The 21,111-nt window shown below is 36.6% G+C and overlaps 5 protein-coding genes across 5 annotated transcripts; 3 read left to right on the top strand and 2 right to left on the bottom strand.

Moving 5' to 3' along the window:
• Positions 1 to 749: 749 nt before the first annotated feature.
• LOC115998065 lies at positions 750 to 3,069 on the top strand. Its single transcript, XM_031237529.1, has 2 exons — positions 750 to 960; positions 2,181 to 3,069. Exons 1-2 carry the CDS (start codon positions 864 to 866, stop codon positions 2,849 to 2,851), a joined length of 768 nt encoding a protein of 255 aa, XP_031093389.1. The 5' UTR covers positions 750 to 863; the 3' UTR covers positions 2,852 to 3,069.
• On the bottom strand, positions 2,992 to 4,782 carry LOC115998064 (probable acyl-activating enzyme 5, peroxisomal). The gene has a single exon (XM_031237528.1). It carries the CDS (start codon positions 4,755 to 4,757, stop codon positions 3,093 to 3,095), a length of 1,665 nt encoding a protein of 554 aa, XP_031093388.1. The 5' UTR covers positions 4,758 to 4,782; the 3' UTR covers positions 2,992 to 3,092.
• A 5,832-nt stretch (positions 4,783 to 10,614) lies between these two features.
• On the top strand, positions 10,615 to 15,126 carry LOC115998789. Its single transcript, XM_031238447.1, has 7 exons — positions 10,615 to 10,705; positions 10,742 to 11,505; positions 11,986 to 12,627; positions 12,706 to 12,914; positions 13,466 to 13,663; positions 13,766 to 13,940; positions 15,121 to 15,126. The coding sequence occupies exons 1-7, from the start codon at positions 10,615 to 10,617 to the stop codon at positions 15,124 to 15,126; spliced, it is 2,085 nt and encodes a 694-aa protein (XP_031094307.1).
• A 1,284-nt stretch (positions 15,127 to 16,410) lies between these two features.
• LOC115998788 (protein FAR1-RELATED SEQUENCE 5-like) lies at positions 16,411 to 17,745 on the bottom strand. The gene is made up of 2 exons (XM_031238446.1): positions 17,284 to 17,745; positions 16,411 to 16,422 (listed from the first exon to the last, which is right to left on the bottom strand). The coding sequence occupies exons 1-2, from the start codon at positions 17,743 to 17,745 to the stop codon at positions 16,411 to 16,413; spliced, it is 474 nt and encodes a 157-aa protein (XP_031094306.1).
• Positions 17,746 to 19,270: 1,525 nt separating this feature from the next.
• LOC115998151 lies at positions 19,271 to 20,097 on the top strand. Its single transcript, XM_031237639.1, has 3 exons — positions 19,271 to 19,395; positions 19,667 to 19,873; positions 19,970 to 20,097. Exons 1-3 carry the CDS (start codon positions 19,360 to 19,362, stop codon positions 20,084 to 20,086), a joined length of 360 nt encoding a protein of 119 aa, XP_031093499.1. The 5' UTR covers positions 19,271 to 19,359; the 3' UTR covers positions 20,087 to 20,097.
• The last annotated feature ends 1,014 nt before the right edge of the window (positions 20,098 to 21,111 follow it).

Genomic DNA, 21,111 nt, shown 5'->3' with positions numbered 1-21,111 from the left:
AAACAGTAATAGAATTTAAATGATATTGTAGTGTTACTATAATGAAATTAATGCATGTGAAAAATAAAACTAAAAAACAGAGCATATTATTGTCAAATGAAACTGTAGTATAATTAAAATAATATTTTAGTATTTTTGTAATGAAACTAATGTGTCTGAAAAATGAAACAAAAATTCAAAGTCATACAATAATAACATGTTGTCAAATAACATAAAGTGCAATTAAAATAATACTTCAATATTACTATAATTAAACTAATGTGTATGAAAAATGAAACAAAAAATTAGAGCTCAAGCAATAATGTATATCATTAAATGAAATTATAGTAGAATTAAAATGATACTTAAATATTACTATAATGAAATTAGTATGTTGTGAAGCGCTTGTAACTCAATGGATAGAGTGTCTGTTTCTTAAGTAGAAAGTCGTAGGTTCAACCCTTACCTGGCGCGGTTTATTCTTGGGTGCCCCCGGTTGTGAACATTTATTCGGGTGTATAGCACGATTTGCCGCCCTTCCATTATGTTTTACCATAGGCCCAAAAGAATAACATAACATAACAAAATATGCGAACGGGTAATCTGTCCAATAATTTAACCCAATAGGAAACGATGCCCAATAACAAGGGATTTGAGGCCCAATATGAGGCTTAAATACGACCCAATTAATTGCAAAAATGGGCCCAATAAGATACGTGTCCCGTCGGAAACGTCAGGCAAGCATTTATTGCCTGATGAAAGCAAACTGAAATGTAAATCTTACTGAATAAGCAAAGCGAAGCCCCGCGTTCCATCAACTTCAATTTCCGATTGTAAAAGCAGAGAGCGACGCCGGAGCCGGTGGTTTCGACGGCGAAGGAGCGATGGTCGGAGTTCTTTCGAACAAGATCGGAAGAGATGAACTGAAGCCCGGCGATCACATTTACTCCTGGCGGCACAACTACCTCTACGCTCATCACGGTCTCTCTCTCTCTCTGAACTCTCGTCTGCGTGTGTGTTTGTTGTAATTAATAAAAATCATGAGAAAATTGAAGTTGCATCATTGCTTATGGTAATTAATAAAAATCATGAGAAAATTGAAGTTGCATCATTGCTTATGGTAATTTTTGTTTGCTTAATTAGCCAATTCATTTGTCAAATACGCTATTAATCAATGAAATAGTTCGTGAGCTATCTGATTGATTAGATTTTCATCAATGATATTTACTGACGACATGAGGAAATTAAGTTAATTTGTTTAGGTGATTAGTGAAAAAGTGTACTCATGTCCATATATGTCTTTTGACATATCAACCGCTAATAATAAATAGTTAATTTAACCAAATGTTTCTCTATAAACCACTAAAACAATTCGCTGATAAAAAATGACCTAAAAAAAATGAAAGAGAGGAACTATTTCTATATTTTGTCTATATGGATTTGCTTCACCTTAAAAAAAAAGTTATGTTTTCTTTTCTTCTCTGGGGAGGGGGAGGGTGGATGGGTTGTTGGGGATCAATCACAGGTGTAGGACCTTACCTATAAAGAGATAAAAGGATCACTGCCCTGCCTTAATTAGATGAATTGTCTTTATTTGGATATATCAGAAGATGTTGGGGTTCTGATAATGCTACTTGGCTCATTCTTGCAATAACCTCCAGAGACATTGTTCAGAAAGACCACTGCTCTCCCAACTTATCCTGATACCTTTCACAACTTGATTTCTCCTCCAAATCAGAACCGGTGTCAGTGATCAATTGATTTACGCCTTTCCCTCTATGTGTCAAGTCTTGTGTCTTCTTTTCAGTTCTAGTGTAAAAGACTTGCTTGATGCTGCAAATGAAAATGTTTTCCCATGTCTTGTAAAATGAATTTCTCAGGCTAAATGCTAGCTTATATTGTTGAATAGGTCTTGCTAGTGATTGTGATTTATGAGTTGATCAATGGCTGTTATGCTGTTGAATTTCAAAGTTATAGACACCGTCCCTTTTGAAGCCAAAGGAAATTTATAGGAAGTTGGTGAATCAGAAGGAATAGGCTGCTTTTCTATAACCAAAAAAACGAAGAAAATAAAGGAGACAGTTGTTGTCTGGTTTGGAAATGTTCAACCAGTAGTGACTTCTAATTAACTTTACTGCATATTATTACTCCTATTATCTTTGAATGAGTGAGCTTCAATATAACATTCATGTCAATTTCAGGGATATATGTTGGCGATGGGAAGGTAATCCACTTCACACGAGCTGCAGGTCAGGAAATCGGGACAGGAACTGCATTAGACCGCTTCATTTTCAGCGCATCTCCTTCCCATGCCTCTGACTCCCCATGCCCAAGATGTGGCAATCAAGTCTCAGCTGAAGGTGTCATCTCATCATGCCTCGAATGCTTTCTTTCTGGTGGCGAACTATATCTGTTTCAGTATGGTGTTTCCCCGGCTTTATTCATCGCCAAAGCTCGAGGAGGAACGTGCACGCTCGCCGCCTCAGATCCACCCGACCACGTCCTCCACCGCGCTGAGTTCCTCCTCCAAAATGGCTTTGGCGTTTACAGCCTGTTCAAGAACAACTGTGAGGATTTCGCAATCTACTGCAAGACAGGTCTGCTGATCTTCACTAATGTCAGTGTAGGCCGCAGCGGACAAGCAACCTCCTTTCTAGCTGCTGCCACGGCTGTGGTCTCCTCCCCGCTTCGCTTCATGACTAACAGCTTCCCTGGTCTTGCCGCCGTGGGATGCACCGTATATTGCCTCAGCCGGTTCGTTTCTGATATTGGCGTTCGCCGCGATGTCACAAAGATCCCCGTTGAGAGGCTCGTTGCAGGCTGCAACAACCTCGAGCCTGAAAATTCAACCCATACAACCATCGAATCATAGTTCTTGTCTCCACAGACAGATCAGTTGGTTCTGAAGTGATAGATGATGAACAAAGACATGAGGAGGACTGGGAATTAAGCCTTTTGGGGCAATAATTATAGTGCTTTATATGTATAGTAGAGTGCTTTATTGCTTTAAACTTCTCACAAATGTGTTTTATTTGATAACAATTGACTTATTAATTGAAGGGAAACAATCATGGTTGTTTGAACTTTGAACACTGGATTCACATTGAGTTTAACTACATTCTACTCTTCCTCTGCAGCTTGGAGCTGCCCATGGCTTTAGCCGTCTCCCTCAGCAAGAACTTCTGGATCTTCCCGGTGGAGGTCTTGGGGAGATCATCCTGAAACACCACTGTTTTCGGAACCATGAAATGCGGCATTCTCGCTCGGCAGAACTCCATGATTTCTTTCTCGGTCGGCTTCTTGGTCACGCCGGTCTTCAAGCTCAAGAAAGCGCAGGGCGTTTCGCCCCAGAACTCATCCGGCCGAGCCACCACGGCCGCCTCGTTCACCGCCGGGTGCATATACAGCACCGACTCTACCTCGACGCTGCTCAGATTCTCCCCGCCGCTGATGATCACGTCCTTTGATCGGTCCTTGATTTCCAGGTAGCCGTCGGGGTGCATAACCCCGACGTCCCCAGTGTAAAACCACCCGTCTGGTTTCAAGCATTTGGCGGTCCCTTCGGGGTCTTTAAGGTACCCCAGCATAATACATCCTCCTTTGAAAACTACCTCGCCGAGGGTCGCCCCGTCCCGCTTCACGCTCCGCCCTGTGTCGGGATCCACGACGTCCACTTCGGTCATTGCTATGGTTCTCACGCCCTGCCTTGCTTTTAGCTTCGCTCTTTCCTCGGCCGGAAATTTATTCCATTTGTTCTTCCACGTGCAGGAGACTACTAGCCCGCCCGTTTCCGTTAGGCCGTAGCCGTGGCTGACGACGAAGCCCAACGACTCCGCCCTGAACAGCACGGCGGCCGGCGGTGGCGCCCCGGCGGTCATGATGTAAACGGGCTGAGACAGCGGCTTCACGCCCGGGAAATTGGATAGCATGTTGAGCACGACCGGCGCGCCGCACATGTGGGTCACGTGGTGGTTCTTGATCGCCGCGTAGATAACGGCGGCGTCGAATTTCCGGAGACAGATGTTGGCGGCGCCCACCGCCGCCATTCCCCACGTGTAGCTCCACCCGTTGGCGTGGAACATCGCCAGCGTCCACAAGTACACCGGCTGGCTCGGCATCGGCCATTGGTTCAACGAATCTAAAGTCATCAGAAACGCTCCCCGGTGACTGTGAACCACTCCCTTCGGCGCGGACGTCGTCCCGGAAGTGTAATTCAGGACGATCGGATCCAGTTCACTTCTCGGCCGAATCCAATTGAACCAGGGATCACCCTTCTCGATCAAACCCTCATACGTATCAACAAACTCCCCACCCCGGCCCCGCTCCGCCGGAAACTCATCGTCCGTAATCAGAACCACCGCCGGGCGCGACGATTCCGCCGGAAACATGGACAAAGCCTCCATCAACAAATCCTTCGACAAACAATCAACGAAGATCAGCTTCGACTCGCAGTGGCGTAGCATAATCGACACCGTGCGAGCATCCAGCCGGAGATTGATGGAGTTCAGCACGGCTCCCGCCATGGGCACGGCGAAGTTCATCTCGTACATGGCCGGAATATTGGGCGCCATCACAGACACCACCTGCCCTCTCTCAACCCCAAGAGACACAATCGACGACGCCAGGCGGAGGCAACGCTGGTGGGTCTCAGACCATGTATAAATCGTGCCATTGTAGACGACAGAAGTACAGTCGCCATAGATGGTGGCCGTTCTCTCCAAGAAGTTCAGTGGAGTCAGCGGGCAAGAATTTGCCGGACTTAGCTTCAGTTGATCCATTGCAGCCGCTTCAATTCACAGACAGCTCAAAACTACTTCAAATCTGTAAAAAGATCAGATTATGATCGACGGAGACGATCAAGAAGGTATGACAATCTAACACGTATGTGATCTGTCATATAATATTTCAATTCGTCCTTATCCCAATTGCCAATAAGGACATGCGTTCAGTGTTTGGTTATTATTTGTTCATCATACTTCCTCCACGGCTCTACTCCTTAAATATGGCAGGATCAGAATATCTACTACATACCATGATACCATTCCTGTAGTTTCCTTTTTTTTTTTTTTTTTTTTTTTAATTAGAATAGTTAGAAGATCAGTTTGGGTGCAATTAGGTACAATTAAAAATATAGGACCAATTTGAAAAAGATTATAGTACTTTTAAAGCATGATATGTGGCTAGAAAGTAAAAAAAGATTATAGTATTTTTTTCTTTTAAAAAAAAAAAAAAACAGTTTTTGTTATATAGTCATGATACATTATAGATTGCACGACAATGTATGCTAGTGGTGAAATTTTGTTATAGTGACTTTGTCTCATTTTACCTGTATTGTTTATAATTCATTGGTCAAACAAACTTTTTATTCATTGTTTATTTTTAAACTTCTTTTTATGGTGTTTAATAGTATTTTTATGTACTTTTTAAATATATATAAATTTTATATACTAATGTTAAACTTAACGTTATGAAAAATTAAATTAAAAATAACTTAACTCTCGTTAATTGAACCAGACACACGTGACGAAGGAAGTATAATATTTTATCAATATTTTAGTTTTGTATTTCCATGGTACTACTCAGCACCTAAACATTTCAATACGCACACATACATATTTTAATCATTTAAAAACTAAAATAAACAGAAAATTGAACTAAATAATATCTCCGGATACTGTATCGATCATTTTGGCAATTTACTCTCCTTTAAATAAAGTTAGAAAAATTGTCAAATAGACCATAAACTTTATACAAAAAGTCAATTATACTTTTGAACTTTTAAAAAGAAGTGCAATTATTCTCATCAACATGTTATTTTCGTGAATCGAAACCTACCAATTGGTCATGGACTTGTCATAATCGGTCACTAATGTTTCAATGAAAATCCAGCAAACTCCGACAACTCTCCAATGGTTGGTGGCCGCAATTCTTCAGACTAATTCTGGTTGGTCGCCTTTTCTAAATAAGACAATCATAATGGAGAAGGTGGTTCGTTAATTGGAAGAAGGCAGTGGTCAACAACAACTAATGACGGTCAATGGTGTAATTTTACTGATAATTAAAATTAGATTTATTTGATTGATTTTAATAAGTTTGAAGGTTAAATTATAATTTTAAAAAATTCACGCTTCTAATTATTCTTTCGTGTAAAATTTAATGATTTATTTGACTATTTTTCTAATAAAGATAAAATAGAAACGGTGACCACTTACCAATTATGTCCTTGCGGCTCAATGCGTGAAACGTGTGCTAACTATTATACTAATTTCCTTCCCCCCCCCCCCCCCCCCCAAAAAAAAAAAAAAAAAAACTATTATACTAATTTCGTGTGATGCAGGGGCAAACACGGACAATCGCACTTGGCCTATATTTTCTATATATAATAAAAATACTCTAGATTTGCAGATTATTATGTGAATTTATATACAATTTACATATTAAATGTTCATAATTTAATTTTTAAAAATGCACAATTTGTATAATACAAACACACAATGTTAATATATATGTAATTGAATATATTGTTTTGCATTCACAAGTTCCTTTCAAATATTGGAGTCAATTTTCAATACTAAAACTACACAATTAAATCTTTTAAAAATTTAGTACAGTTGTCATGTGTTTTGACTTAGAAAAACAATTTACATTCTAAAAGTTCACAATTTCAATACTAAAAATATACAATTCAATGTCGTTTACGACCAGGGTCCATGATATAACAACTCTACTATATCCTTCTAACGTTCCATAACACATAATGCTTTTGGGTCATACTTGTGTGAGACTGTCTCACAAATCTTTATTCCTTGGACGGGTCGATTTAGATCAATATGCAAATATAATACTAAATCAGGAATAAAATGTTTGCTAGTTTTAATGAAAACATAATATTTTTTAGGACAAATGTAATACTTTTATATTTTAATGTAAAAGTATTATTTTTTCATTAGAAGTATTATATTTTTCCTTATAAGTAATGTTGCACTTATAAGAGAAAATGTAATACTTTTACATCAAAATGTAAGAGTATTACATTTTCATATATAGGTAATAAAAATTGTATTCATTGTTTTGTATTACTTTTATCCTCCTCTTATAATGAAATATCCGAACGTGAAATTCCTCCAATGTACATACTAAAATAATACTCCACATTTAATGAATTACCCTTAACTGCTCTTCATGTTGAGATTTCACGATGAATTGAAGAAAAATATGTCATAAAAATAAGTGTATGTAACATGATACATAAATAAATAAATAAACATGTTCCGGCATGGTGCCAAGTTGATCCTATGGCATAGTTTTTTTTTTTAGGTGTTTCCCTTCCTGTAATCCTGTGGGTTCAAAAATAAATAAATAAATAAGGCTGGTGCAATACATTATATGTTATAAATTATTATTATTATTATTATTATTGGACTAGGAAGATATATCATCCATCCATTTAACCTTGATTGTATATTGCTTATAGTAAACGATAAGCATGGATCATATTAATGATTTAATACTATTAAAACAATATAAAAATGAAAATGTTAAACTCATTTATATTTAATTTAATCATCATAGTTTTTAAATGTAGGTTGGTCAAATACTCAAATCTATCCTTTAAAAAAAAAAAAAAAACTCAAATGTATACTTAATTACATAAATCAACTATGTTGGTTTTACAACATTTTTATATATATTCTGGTTGGCCAAATCTAAACACTCAATTGCGTCTTTCATATTATACAGAAATTGATTGGTTAAAGTGATATGAATCATCCGACAAAACAAAATTACAACAAAACATAGTATATATTATCACACTTGTTTTCAATTTAGACACGACTCCAAAAGCCGATGTCAGCGTCAAAATGAACATCTAACGTGCATCTTTTTGCAGGGAAAACGTTACATGTATGCCTGTCGTATCAAGAGTATGGTTGATACGTTAACATCCTCAATTGAGATGAGACTTAACTTGCGATATTCTATTTGGAGGGTCACAACGATATCATCAAACCATTATATTATTTAGCTATGTTTTCTTTTCTTAGACATTATCAAACCCAAAGTACACAATTTTACACTAAACAATCGGCGACAAAACTTGCTGAATCAGCATCGGGTTATAAACCTTGGTGTCAACAGACAACTTCTCCCCGCTCTCCGCCGCCTTATGTTGCTGCTGCGACAACAATCTAAAAAACGTATGAACGCTCTCAAGCCCCGACGCTGCGCTCCTGCACCACTGCACTCTCCTCCTGCTTCTTCGCGAAGCTGAGATGAACACTCTTGCCATTTCCGCCGTGTCTGTGACCCTGTTGCTCGCCGAAAAAAGTCGCACATCGCCGGAGAAGAATAAAGAGGCGTAAAATGACTAAAGTACCCTCATTATTTTAGGGTTTAGGACTTTCCGGCGATATTTGGCTGCCAATTTGGCCGGAGTGACCAAAATTGATAAAAACTGAATAGTTATGGTTTGCAATTAACAGTTTTGAAAGTCGTGGATTGCAATTAACATGACCCTTATCGTCAGTGGACCAAAATGACAATTTGTTCTTTATTATTTATTATTTAATTTCATTTATTCTAATATCAAGCATTTTTTTCATCCCATTTTAAAATTCCTTAGTTGTTATACCATAGACCATGGTCCACCTTGCAATGTTGAACCTGATCCTAAACAACATTGAATTGTGTACCTTTTGCATTGGAATTGTGAACTTTCAGAATGTAAATTGTGTTTCTAAATCAAAACATATAACAACTGTAGAAGGGAAGAAGGGAATTTGTGAATACAAGACTGTACTAAATTTTAAAAAGATTAAATTGTGTATTTTTAGTATTGGAATTGAGTCCAGTATTTGAAATAAACTTGTGAATACAAAACAAAGTAATCAATTACATATATGTTAACATGGTGTGTTCGTAGTATACAAATAGTAATTTGTAAAAGATAATTATAAATATTTAGTATGTAAATTGTATATCTACGCGATTTTAAACTCGATCACAGAATAATTTGCCAGAACTCCCCAATTGTTATGCCGTGGACCCGGGTGCACCTTGCAATGTGCACCCGGGTCCTTAAACGGCGTCGTTTAGACGCTGGGTGTAACGGTGCTGTTAGTGGCACCGTTTCACCCAGCCAATCACATTATTATTATTATTTTTTTTTTAAAATATAAAATCCATCTTCTCGCGCAAGTTACAACCTTTCTCCTCCCTTCGCCGATACACTCTGCAAGCTACAGCCATCGCGATACACTCTGCAAACCCATTTTCGCCGCCGATACACTCTCCATTCCTTCGCCGTAAAAGCATCACGTCGCCGTAAAAGCATCACGTTCGCCGGAAGTTCTTGAAACTACACTAAGCAGCAGTTTTCCGATTTCAACGCCGACGAGCATTTCGCCGACGATCAGCAGTCGTTCACTGCAGCACTACAGCACTCGTTCACTACAGCACTACAGCACCAAGCATTTCGCCGACGATCAAGCAAGCAACAGGTATTTCTTCACATTTTGGGATTTTAGTTCAAAAATTTTACGATATATTCAATGTTTTGTGATTCTTAATAGTTTAATGAGTTTCTCTGTGAATGTGAGGTTTTCAAAATGTGAATATGGAGAATATGAAGCGTGAAAATGGAATTTCGAATGTCTAAATGCATAACATTGATAAATATAATTACAAAACATATTGCCCTTGAAAATGTGTTTTGAGTGTGAATCTAGTGTTACGAATGTGTGAATGTAAAGAGATAGTAATAGGATTACTGAACAATTATCACTGAAATGTATGAATGTGTTGTTTTCAAACTGTGAATATAGAGCATTGCTTCTGTGAATGTAGTGATTTGAGTGTGTGAATGCATACCAGTGTTGATATAAGTACTAAACATATTGCCCCTTAATGTGTGAATCTAGAGTTTTCAAAATGTGAATACACAGTATATGGTATGTGAATCTAGTGTTACGAATGTGTGAATGTAAAGAGATAGTAATAGGATTACTGAACAATTATCACTGAAATGTATGAATGTGTTGTTTTCTAACTGTGAATATAGAGCATTGCTTCTGTGAATGTAGTGATTTGAGTGTGTGAATGCATAACAGTGTTGATATAAGTACTAAACATGTTGCCCCTTAAATGTGTGAATCTAGAGTTTTCAAAATGTGAATACACAGTATATGGTATGTGAATCTAGTGTTACGAATGTGTGAATGTAAAGAGATAGTAATAGGATTACTGAACAATTATCACTGAAATGTATGAATGTGTTGTTTTCTAACTGTGAATATAGAGCATTGCTTCTGTGAATGTAGTGATTTGAGTGTGTGAATGCATAACAGTGTTGATATAAGTACTAAACATATTGCCCCTTAATGTGTGAATCTAGAGTTTTCAAAGTGTGAATACACAGTATATGGTATGTGAATCTACTGTATTGAATGTGTGAATGTAGAGAAGATAGTAATCCTATTACTGAACAATTATCACTGGAATGTATGAATCTGTTGTTTTCTAACTGTGAATATCTAGTATAGCTTATGTGAATATATAGTTTGGAATGTATGAATCTATAGCCCTGTGGTGTTCTGTTTTTTATTTCTAAATTATTCAGTGGTACAATTGGCAGCAATGGTGAACACAAGAGCTATACTTCCCTCTCAAGCTGGAGAGGCAGACAGTTCAGACTCGTCTATCCCAGCCGAAGTAAGAACAAAACAGCGTAATGATAGGCCCTCTGCCGCTGAAAAATAAACAGGGAAGAGGAAATCAGTGGAAAAAGGGGAAGGTGGTTGCGCTGAAAGAGCAGCAAAGAGAAAAACTGCAACAAAAAATCCATGCACAGATGAGGATGAAACTGTGGAGAAACAACAGAAGACATGGAATACAAGAATGAGCCCGAAAATCGTGGCGGAGTTTGTTCAAGAGCTTACTGCTGAACAGAAAAGGGCCGTGGAAGAGATCGGATTTGGAGGGATATTACACCTCCAACTAACAAAGAGTGAAGGCCCTCTAATGAAGTACTTGATTAGGCAGTTCGATGTTTATCGCTCTGCAATCCAACTTGAAGGGGGTGAATTGCTGCTTATAGAAGAGGATGATGTTCAAAGAACATTGGGGATCCCACAAGGGAGCAACGTGGTTGAGGAGGCCACAAGATTTGAGCATCTGTCAGAAGATGGTGATAGTGCAGCATATGCCAACCTTGTGGCATCATGGAGGGAGCGATGGGGGATTGATGGTAAATCCCCAATCACAACATCAATGCCCGGGCAGATTCTGAAAAGAGGAGACCATGGAGATATGTTTAAACGCGACTTTGTCTTATTTATAGTATCAGCAATGCTGTGTGGCCACCAAGATAGGTGTTGCAACTTTAGGATTCTAAAATCCTTGATAAACCTTGACCAGATCAAGACCTACAATTGGTGTGCCTATACACACAAGTCCATGGTCGACTCCATTCAATCTTTTCAGAAAAATGACAAGCAATTCTTCACTGGACCCGTTGCATTCATCCTAGTAAGTTCACTTTATTTTCGATTTTTCATTACTATTTTTATAAAATATTGACTTATTTGTTTGTGAATCTAATGTATTGACTCTGTGAATATATGGATATGAATGTGTGAATCTATAACAGATAGTAATATAATTAATGATATCTGTGAATATATACTTGTCAGTTTGTGAATATATAGTATTGAAGGTGTGAATATATGGACATGAATGTGTGAATCTAGAACAGATACTACTGTAATTGTTGAAATATGTGAACAAGTATCACTGAAATGTGTGAATATGAACCTTTCAAACTGTGAATCTAATGTATTGAATCTGTGAATATATGGATATGAATGTGTGAATCTATAACAGATAGTAATAGTGTATTGAATATGTGAATATACTATACTGAGTCTGTGAATATATGGACATGAATGTGTGAATATGGGCTTTTCAAACTGTGAATAACCTTCAATTCTAACTCCCTGTCTTGTGCAGCTTGTGTACTTTGACCGAGTACAGTTCAAGGGGATGAGAGTGAATAGAACATACCCAACCATTGTTGGGTGGAGTGCTGAACTTGCAAGAAAAAGGGTTAGAGAAGAAAACAAAGCAGGGTCATTTGGAAGGGGGACAGTGCTCCCTAGAATATCAAAACCTACTGATATTGCTGCTGCCACCTCCAGGCAAAATGATCAACCTCCTGTTGCTGCATTGAATATCCCATCATCAAGCGTAGATAAGGTGGCCGGGATCCTACAAAAGTTGGCTTCGACAGTAGGAGAGTTTGGTGAGGCTATGGCTGAAATTGGAAAGCAAGGAGCACCCGTAAATGTTATGAGGAAGACATTTTCGGGCTTATCAAACATGCTAAATGTTGCCAGCACCATAGAAGCCACTGCAACCCCAACATCCTCCCAGCTAGACGACATCTTCTTTGGTAGTGAAAGCTTCACTACGGCTGTGGATGCCCTTGTCGAGGCCTTTGAAAAGACAAGGAAGCAAATAGACCCTAATGCCCCTCCTTTTGACTTGGGGCTATCTCAAGCAACACAGCCATCGGACCAAATAGATGCTCCGACCTTTGATTTGGGGCTGAGTCCATCACCAGCAGCAGCACAGCAACAGGAGGGGGATTTAGTGCTGACTCCACCACCACAACCAGCACAGCAGCAAGGGAGTGATTTGGGGCTGACTCCAACACCACCACCAGCACAGCAGCAACAGAAGGACAAGGAGCAGCAGCAAGACAAGGAGAAAGAGAAGGAGAAAGAGCAAGAGACAGAGGATGATGCGGGGGGACCGGGGATTGATGCCCTGGTGGATAGAATTGCAGGGGAAGCCACAAAAGATGCAACATTTTCAACCCCTGCTGTGACTAGAGTTCCTTTTCAAAGGGCTGATTCCCCAGCTGATGAATTTGATAGGTAATGGAATACTTTTACTTAGCAGACTCTAGAACTTAGACTACAAAGAATGATCTTAGTACTATGTTTTTGTCAATCTATAGAATGGCTGTAAAGTTAGCAATGAAGCCCTAAAATGTTATGAATGTGGACTACAAAAAATGTGAATGTTTAGTATGCAATATATGAATATAAAATTATGAAGCTGTGAATCTGTGACAGAGGTGAATCTGTGAAGCTGTGAATATGGAATATATAAACTGTGAATATACAACATTAAAGCTGTGAATCTGTAAAACTGTAAATCATTTAACAATTTGTGAATATATATATAACAGATGGTGAATATACAATTAACAATTTGTGAACATAGGGATCTAAAGTTGTAAAGAAAGCATTGGGACACCTAAAACTAAACACCTTTAGGCTAAACCTCCAAAATTCTAAATTGTGAATATAGACCTCACAGATTGTGAACATAGAGATAACAAGGTGTGAATATATGGTTCTATATTTGGTAAGCATAAGCTTCTGTTTTTTGTTGACTAAATACTTCTATTATGTGAACACAGTGCATTGGCCGAGAGTGAATCGGACGTTGAGGATGTCATTACTAGAAAGAGGCCTCAACGAAAGTTCAAAAACATCCCCCTCAACCTACGGTCTCCATTCTGGAACGAGCATGGGATGAAAATAAAAAATGCCACTGTCCCAGATAAACTCCTTTCGAACTATGCATTTGTACAAGTTTCTAGTGAACATCCTAAAGAGTATGTTCCATCTAAATATTTATTAATTACTTACATTAATGTGAATTGGGTAAATTTTCTATTTTTTTTTTAATTTTAATTCTTTTTTTGTGGCTTTTGTAGTGAGTTACTTTTCAACTTTGGTGACATTGAGATCACTAGGGATCACTTCATCTCGCTCAGTGTTGGCCAAGTTGAAAATATCTTCTTGGATGTATGGGCATTGAGGCTCTCAATGCTTGACAAAGAGCGTGCACCCGGGCAACCAAAGAGGGTGTTTTTCAGCACAATTGCCTACGTAAGTCCTTTTTAAATATACTGTTTAAATATTGGTATAACTGTGTTAGCTTGGTTACAGATTCACACATTCATACTAGTATATTCACAGTTTCTATACTCTAAATTCACATATTTCAATAATTACAGTAGTATCTGTTATAGATTCACACATTCATATCCATATATTCACACCTTCAATACTATATATTCACATTCTGACAAGTATATATTTATAGATATCAGTAATTATATTACTATCTGTTATAGATTCACACATTCATGTCTATATATTCACAACTTCAATACATTATATTCACAGTTTGAAAGGTTCATATTCACACATTTCAGTGATACTTGTTCACATATTTCAATAATTACAGTAGTATCTGTTATAGATTCACACATCCATGTCCATATATTCACACCTTCAATACTATATATTCACAATCTGACAAGTATATATTCATAGATATCAGTAATTAAATTAGTATCTGTTATAGATTCACACATCCATGTCTATATATTCACAACTTCTATACATTATATTCACAGTTTGAGAACTTTGTTTTTTTTTTTTTTTTTTTTTTTTATCTTAGTTACAACTAGATCCCACCCACGAATGGATGAAATGTCTCCCGATGGAAAAAAAGAAACAAAACTTCTATGAGCGGATGACATATGAAATTGAGCGCCTACAAAATTTGGACATAAATGATGCGGACCTGGTGAGTTTATCAACAACACTCAGTTTTATCTAGTCACATATAAGACATTAATGACACTGTTTTTATTTTCCTTTTTTGAACTTAGATATTCTTTCCAGTGCTTCGTCACGGGCACTATTTTCTCATTTGCATCAATGTTAAAGCCTCAAAACTTGAAATAATTGACAACAAGTCCTTAGTCCGTGGTGTTACCATGAAGGACAAGTATGGAGATTGCCCAACCCTCTTGGTAAGTTGATCACCAACTTGAGCTCCTTTTCAGTTGCTACATGTATGTGAATGTGTACTTTTCAAACCGTGAATATATAGTATATAAAGTGTGAATATAGAGTTATCAAAGTGTGAATGTATAGCAGATGTAATATAATCACTGAAAATCTAACACTGAAATGTGTGAATCTGGTATTTTCAATCTGTGAATATAGAATACATAATCTGTGAATATACTGTTATGAATGTGTGAATGTGTAACAGTGGTAGACTTAAATATTTATGTCCAGGTTACAGCTTTAAAAGAATACCTAGCACTGGGGTCATCTTCCCTATTCTGGAAGGTGGATGAGCTAACCATAGAGGTTGTGGACATGAGTTGGAAAGAATCGAAAAATTACATTGATTGCGGACTATTTGTAATGAGGCATATGGAAACATATAAAGGGACATTGAATAAATGGAACCCGGGATTCAAAAAGCAAGCAAACTTAAATGTAAGTACACAAATACTAGCTTTGAATAATTTCTTATCTTTTTTTTTTTTTGCTAGCATTGCAATAAAGTATTTATTTGATCTTGTATATTTGTAGGAAAACTTCTTAATTGGATTGAGGGTCAGGTACGCCGCAACAATCATAAGGTGGCGTGCCAACATATTGAAAAACATTGTGATCAAGAAAACCAAACTCTTGTACAACAAGAAATGAACAGCTTGTACTCAAATGTGAATATACAATAGGACTCAAACGTGAATATACAAATGTGAATCTACAATAGTACTCAAATGTGAATATACAATAGGACTCAAACGTGAATATACAAATGTGAATCTACAATAGTACTCAAATGTGAATATACATAGCTTTATATTCATACTTTCAAAACACCACATTCACACTTCTCTAACTATAGAATTGACCATTGACCATAATAATCTTAACTCTGTTAACCAAATTCACAACTTAATAAATCCAAAATCACAATTTCAATAATTATATTACTATCTGTTCTACATTCATAATGCGTAAACAATGGCAACACAAAATTCCTAATTCAGAAAACAACTTACAACTGCAAGAAATATCCAAATTGGTAGGCTTAAAACTAACTTCATGCCTTATAATATCTTTATCAGGACGCCAAACATGATACTTCAAATGACAGCCATCATCGAAAACACTATCTTGATGACAAGCAGCACCTTTCAAGAATTGTTCCTCAAACATATAATATATTTCAATGGTATATACCTCTCTAGCATGTGAAAGAAGTTTCACATCATCCAACATCATATTGGGCATGCCTTGAGCACACCGAAAATCCTCACCATTTTCCTTACTTCTCCATTCAGAAACAACGCTCACAAATGATGAGTAGAAATCACAAAGCCCTGCTGTCTTTGTTAGCTTCCTAGAAATTGAATGGTTTGTGGTCTCACTCCTTTGTGAGGATAAAATGCCACCAGAAAAATAATCCTTGTTAAATGCCGGGCACCATTTTTCCCTATAATCGTACAATTTTTCTAACCACGGATTCTTATGACACTTATAGTCAATCACCATCCTGAAAATCATAAGATCACAAAAAGGAAAAAATATACACAATTTTAGAAACTATATTCACAATCTGATAACTCTATATTCACAAATACACTCCTCTACATTCACAGTTTTTAAGATCTCTGAACTTAAGTCTGATAAACATTCACACATTCATAACTCTACATTCACAAACCCTATACTATACATTCACAGTTTCAAACGTACACATTCACACATTTCAGTGATACTTGTTCAGTAATTATATTACTATATGTTCTACACTCACACATTTAGTACTCTAGATTCACAGCTTCTATACTGTATATTCACAAATCAATAAGTCATTATTTTACAAAAATAGTATTGAAAATTCAAACTCAACAGTGAATGAGTAAAATACAATAACATACCTTGACCAATACAACTCAAACTCAGCTTCGGTGTCTGTGTACTTCAACAAACAATTAAATAGATCCATGAAATTCTTATTGTTCCTAAGTGTCTTGATGTGCTTCTTCGAGTTCTCACCGATATGCCATATGCAAAGACGATGCCGTGATGTTGTAAACACTTGAGAGATGGCAGCAGCCATGGCTGCGCATTGATCAGTCATAATGGTTTGTGGACATATGCCACCCATAGATCTAAGAAATGCTCTAAACAACCATACAAATGACTCTATCCTTTCGTTCATCAAAAAACCACACCCAAACATAATATTCATACAATGGTGGTTCATCCCTACAAATGGACCACATATCATGTCGTACTTGTTAGTGCGATATGTTGTATCATGCACTAACAAGTCTCCAAACAACGCATAGTCTCGTCTCATTTGCCCGTCCCTCCAAAAAAAGCTAGTTAATCTTGCATCATCATCAACTTCAAAGTCAAAAAAGAAGTCAGGCTCATTACACTGCCTCCTCCTGAATATTTCAATCAACGAATTCGAATCAGTTCCATCCAAGCTCTTCAAATACTCAGATGCCAATGAATTGTAAGCATCTCGATTGGTAAACCCAACGAGTGGAGACCCTCCTGACTGATGTTTCAAAAACCTTATCCCATCCGCCAAGGCAACCCCACTCTTCTTTAAGTCTCTTAAGTATGAAAGTTGATTGTTTCCCACGCTTCTGTGCGAACGAAGTAGGTGACTCTTGTCTTTAGTGCTTAACTTGTGGTTGTGAGCTTTCTCATGTTTTGTTACTGTCCACACCCCATTACCATCTACATCGAACTGAATATATGCGCCACACCCCGTCCTTAAATCAATCTTTGAATACGCCTTAACACTACTGTTTTTCTTGGACTTACTACCAGCCTTGGAGCACAAAAATGTCTTCATCTTAACATTTTTAGTAGACCCTTGGTAACGTTGCTTACCCTTCCTCACACTAAAACCAACTCTAAATGCATAATCGTTATACAACTCATACGCTTCATCACCATTACTTACTACAATACCCACCAAACCTTGATCAACTGCACATATGAAATATAACCTCAAGTATGGAAAAACATACCAAAGAAAACAAATAAAAAGCAATCTAATGGAAATATATTCTCTATGTAGAGGGCGGCGGGTAATGCCACACTATATATTCACATAAGCTATACTAGATATTCACAGTTAGAAAACAACAGATTCATACATTCCAGTGATAGTTGTTCAGTAACAGGATTACTATCTTCTCTACATTCACACATTCAATACACTAGATTCACATACCATATACTGTGTATTTACATTTTGAAAACTCTAGATTCACACATTTCAGGGGCAATATGTTTAGCAATTATATCAACACTGTTATGCATTCACACATTCAAAACTATATATTCACAAGTCCTATACTCTATATTCACACATCAAACACTATTACACACAACTACACATAAAATCGTAAATCAATATGAATCACTAATTTTACTCTAAAAAACAATTTTAAAAAAAAAACCTGGAATTGAAGTAGAATCCTCAGCATTTATACAGCCTTGATCATTGCTTGTTGAGCCAACAACTAAATCTGCATTCACTACAAATATAAAAAAATAAAACAGAGTATAAGTGTGAATCTATAGTTCTAAATGTGTGAATCTACAACTACGTATCTGTGAATGTATAGTTGTATAAGTGTGAATCTAAAACTCAAATACATGGTTACATAATCAATCTAACCATAAATCCTAAATTCGAAAAAAACAAACATAAATCTATACAATTCATCAAACATGAATCCAAACTTAAAACCTGCAATCGAAGATGAGCCATCAACGTGTAAACTTAGTTGATCTACTGCCTCTGCCATCACTGCAAAACCTACGTAAGTCCTTTTTATATTCACAACTTCAATACATTATATTCACAGTTTGAAAGGTTCATATTCACACATTTCAGTGATACTTGTTCACATATTTCAATAATTACAGTAGTATCTGTTATAGATTCACACATCCATGTCCATATATTCACACCTTCAATACTATATATTCACAATCTGACAAGTATATATTCATAGATATCAGTAATTAAATTAGTATCTGTTATAGATTCACACATCCATGTCTATATATTCACAACTTCTATACATTATATTCACAGTTTGAGAACTTTGTTTTTTTTTTTTTTTATCTTAGTTACAACTAGATCCCACCCACGAATGGATGAAATGTCTCCCGATGGAAAAAAAGAAACAAAACTTCTATGAGCGGATGACATATGAAATTGAGCGCCTACAAAATTTGGACATAAATGATGCGGACCTGGTGAGTTTATCAACAACACTCAGTTTTATCTAGTCACATATAAGACATTAATGACACTGTTTTTATTTTCCTTTTTTGAACTTAGATATTCTTTCTAGTGCTTCGTCACGGGCACTATTTTCTCATTTGCATCAATGTTAAAGCCTCAAAACTTGAAATAATTGACAACAAGTCCTTAGTCCGTGGTGTTACCATGAAGGACAAGTATAGAGATTGCCCAACCCTCTTGGTAAGTTGATCACCAACTTGAGCTCCTTTTCAGTTGCTACATGTATGTGAATGTGTACTTTTCAAACCGTGAATATATAGTATATAAAGTGTGAATATAGAGTTATCAAAGTGTGAATGTATAGCAGATGTAATATAATCACTGAAAATCTAACACTGAAATGTGTGAATCTGGTATTTTCAATCTGTGAATATAGAATACATAATCTGTGAATATACTGTTATGAATGTGTGAATGTGTAACAGTGGTAGACTTAAATATTTATGTCCAGGTTACAGCTTTAAAAGAATACCTAGCACTGGGGTCATCTTCCCTATTCTGGAAGGTGGATGAGCTAACCATAGAGGTTGTGGACATGAGTTGGAAAGAATCGAAAAATTACATTGATTGCGGACTATTTGTAATGAGGCATATGGAAACATATAAAGGGACATTGAATAAATGGAACCCGGGATTCAAAAAGCAAGCAAACTTAAATGTAAGTACACAAATACTAGCTTTGAATAATTTCTTATCTTTTTTTTTTTTTTTTAGCATTGCAATAAAGTATTTATTTGATCTTGTATATTTGTAGGAAAACTTCTTAATTGGATTGAGGGCCAGGTACGCCGCAACAATCATAAGATGGCGTGCCAACATATTGAAAAACATTGTGATCAAGAAAACCAAACTCTTGTACAACAAGAAATGAACAGCTTGTACTCAAATGTGAATATACAAATGTTCCTTGAATTCCTGTAGAACTATGTTGTAATCACACACCAATAGCTTTATATTCACACACCCATAGCTTTATATTCATAATTTCAAAACACCACATTCACACTTCTCTAACTATAGAATTGACCATTGACCATAATAATCTTAACTCTGTTAACCAAATTCACAACTTAATAAATCCAAAATCACAATTTCAATAATTATATTACTATCTGTTCTACATTCACACGTTTATGTCTTTATATTCACAGCCTCAATACTCTATATTCACAGTCTGAAAAGTGCTCATATTCACACTTCCGTTTCCATATATTCACATATTCATACACTATATTCACACATTGAAAACTACACATTCACACATTTCAGTGATTATATTACTATCTGTTCTACATTTCAGTTTTAAAACTAAACATTCACAACTTAATAACTCTAAATTCACAATTTCAACACTCCACAAGCATCACTAAAATGTACTAATTAATAACTCCAAAAATTTAATAATAAATGTTCACAAATACAAAAAATATATTGTCCTCTATTAACATGAACTAATTCAGAACTCCCAGAACTTGGATGTACAAGATATCCATCCCCAGCAATCTCAGATAAACTTCCCGACAAAATAGATTGAACAACACCCTTTGTAATTGAAGCAACCTTTTTGCAGAACTCTTTCGCCCCCTAGCTACAGCAGACTTCTTTTCAATAATACTACTTCGCCTCTTATTACGCTCCCTTTCAATCTCCGGCTTGATGGATCTTGTACAATACCACTTGATGATGGGACATCAGACTCTTCAACATGAACATAACCAACCTCGGTTTCAACACTTTTCTTTGCACTTTGAATAGCTTCTTCACAAAGCTGTCTAGCTGCACTGTTGTCTTGACAAGAAACAATTAGTCTTTGAAACTTCCTGGTCATCTCAACAACCCAAATTGAAGGAGCAACACCAACATTAGAAGACAAAGAACCCATATCAACAGCCTTGC

This window comes from Ipomoea triloba, chromosome 12, assembly GCF_003576645.1.
Source record: "Ipomoea triloba cultivar NCNSP0323 chromosome 12, ASM357664v1".
Taxonomy (NCBI): Eukaryota; Viridiplantae; Streptophyta; class Magnoliopsida; order Solanales; family Convolvulaceae; genus Ipomoea; species Ipomoea triloba.
The sequence above is the reverse complement of the archived record's forward strand: the minus strand, read 5'-3'. Positions and strand labels throughout refer to the sequence as shown.

Excerpts from the sequence above, each read along its gene's own strand:
- LOC115998064 (XM_031237528.1), bottom strand. The coding sequence starts at position 4,757 with ATGGATCAACTGAAGCTAAGTCCGGCAAATTCTTGCCCGCTGACTCCA.
- LOC115998151 (XM_031237639.1), top strand. The coding sequence starts at position 19,360 with ATGAAGGACAAGTATAGAGATTGCCCAACCCTCTTG. Across the intron at positions 19,396-19,666 it reads GAGATTGCCCAACCCTCTTG|GTTACAGCTTTAAAAGAATA; the intron begins GTAAGTTGATCA and ends ATTTATGTCCAG. Across the intron at positions 19,874-19,969 it reads AAAAGCAAGCAAACTTAAAT|GAAAACTTCTTAATTGGATT; the intron begins GTAAGTACACAA and ends GTATATTTGTAG.
- LOC115998788 (XM_031238446.1), bottom strand. The coding sequence starts at position 17,745 with ATGAAGACATTTTTGTGCTCCAAGGCTGGTAGTAAGTCCAAGAAAAAC.
- LOC115998789 (XM_031238447.1), top strand. The coding sequence starts at position 10,615 with ATGGTGAACACAAGAGCTATACTTCCCTCTCAAGCTGGAGAGGCAGAC. Across the intron at positions 12,628-12,705 it reads AGCAACAGGAGGGGGATTTA|CAGCAACAGAAGGACAAGGA; the intron begins GTGCTGACTCCA and ends CCACCAGCACAG. Across the intron at positions 12,915-13,465 it reads CCAGCTGATGAATTTGATAG|TGCATTGGCCGAGAGTGAAT; the intron begins GTAATGGAATAC and ends ATGTGAACACAG.
- LOC115998065 (XM_031237529.1), top strand. The coding sequence starts at position 864 with ATGGTCGGAGTTCTTTCGAACAAGATCGGAAGAGATGAACTGAAGCCC. Across the intron at positions 961-2,180 it reads CTACCTCTACGCTCATCACG|GGATATATGTTGGCGATGGG; the intron begins GTCTCTCTCTCT and ends TGTCAATTTCAG.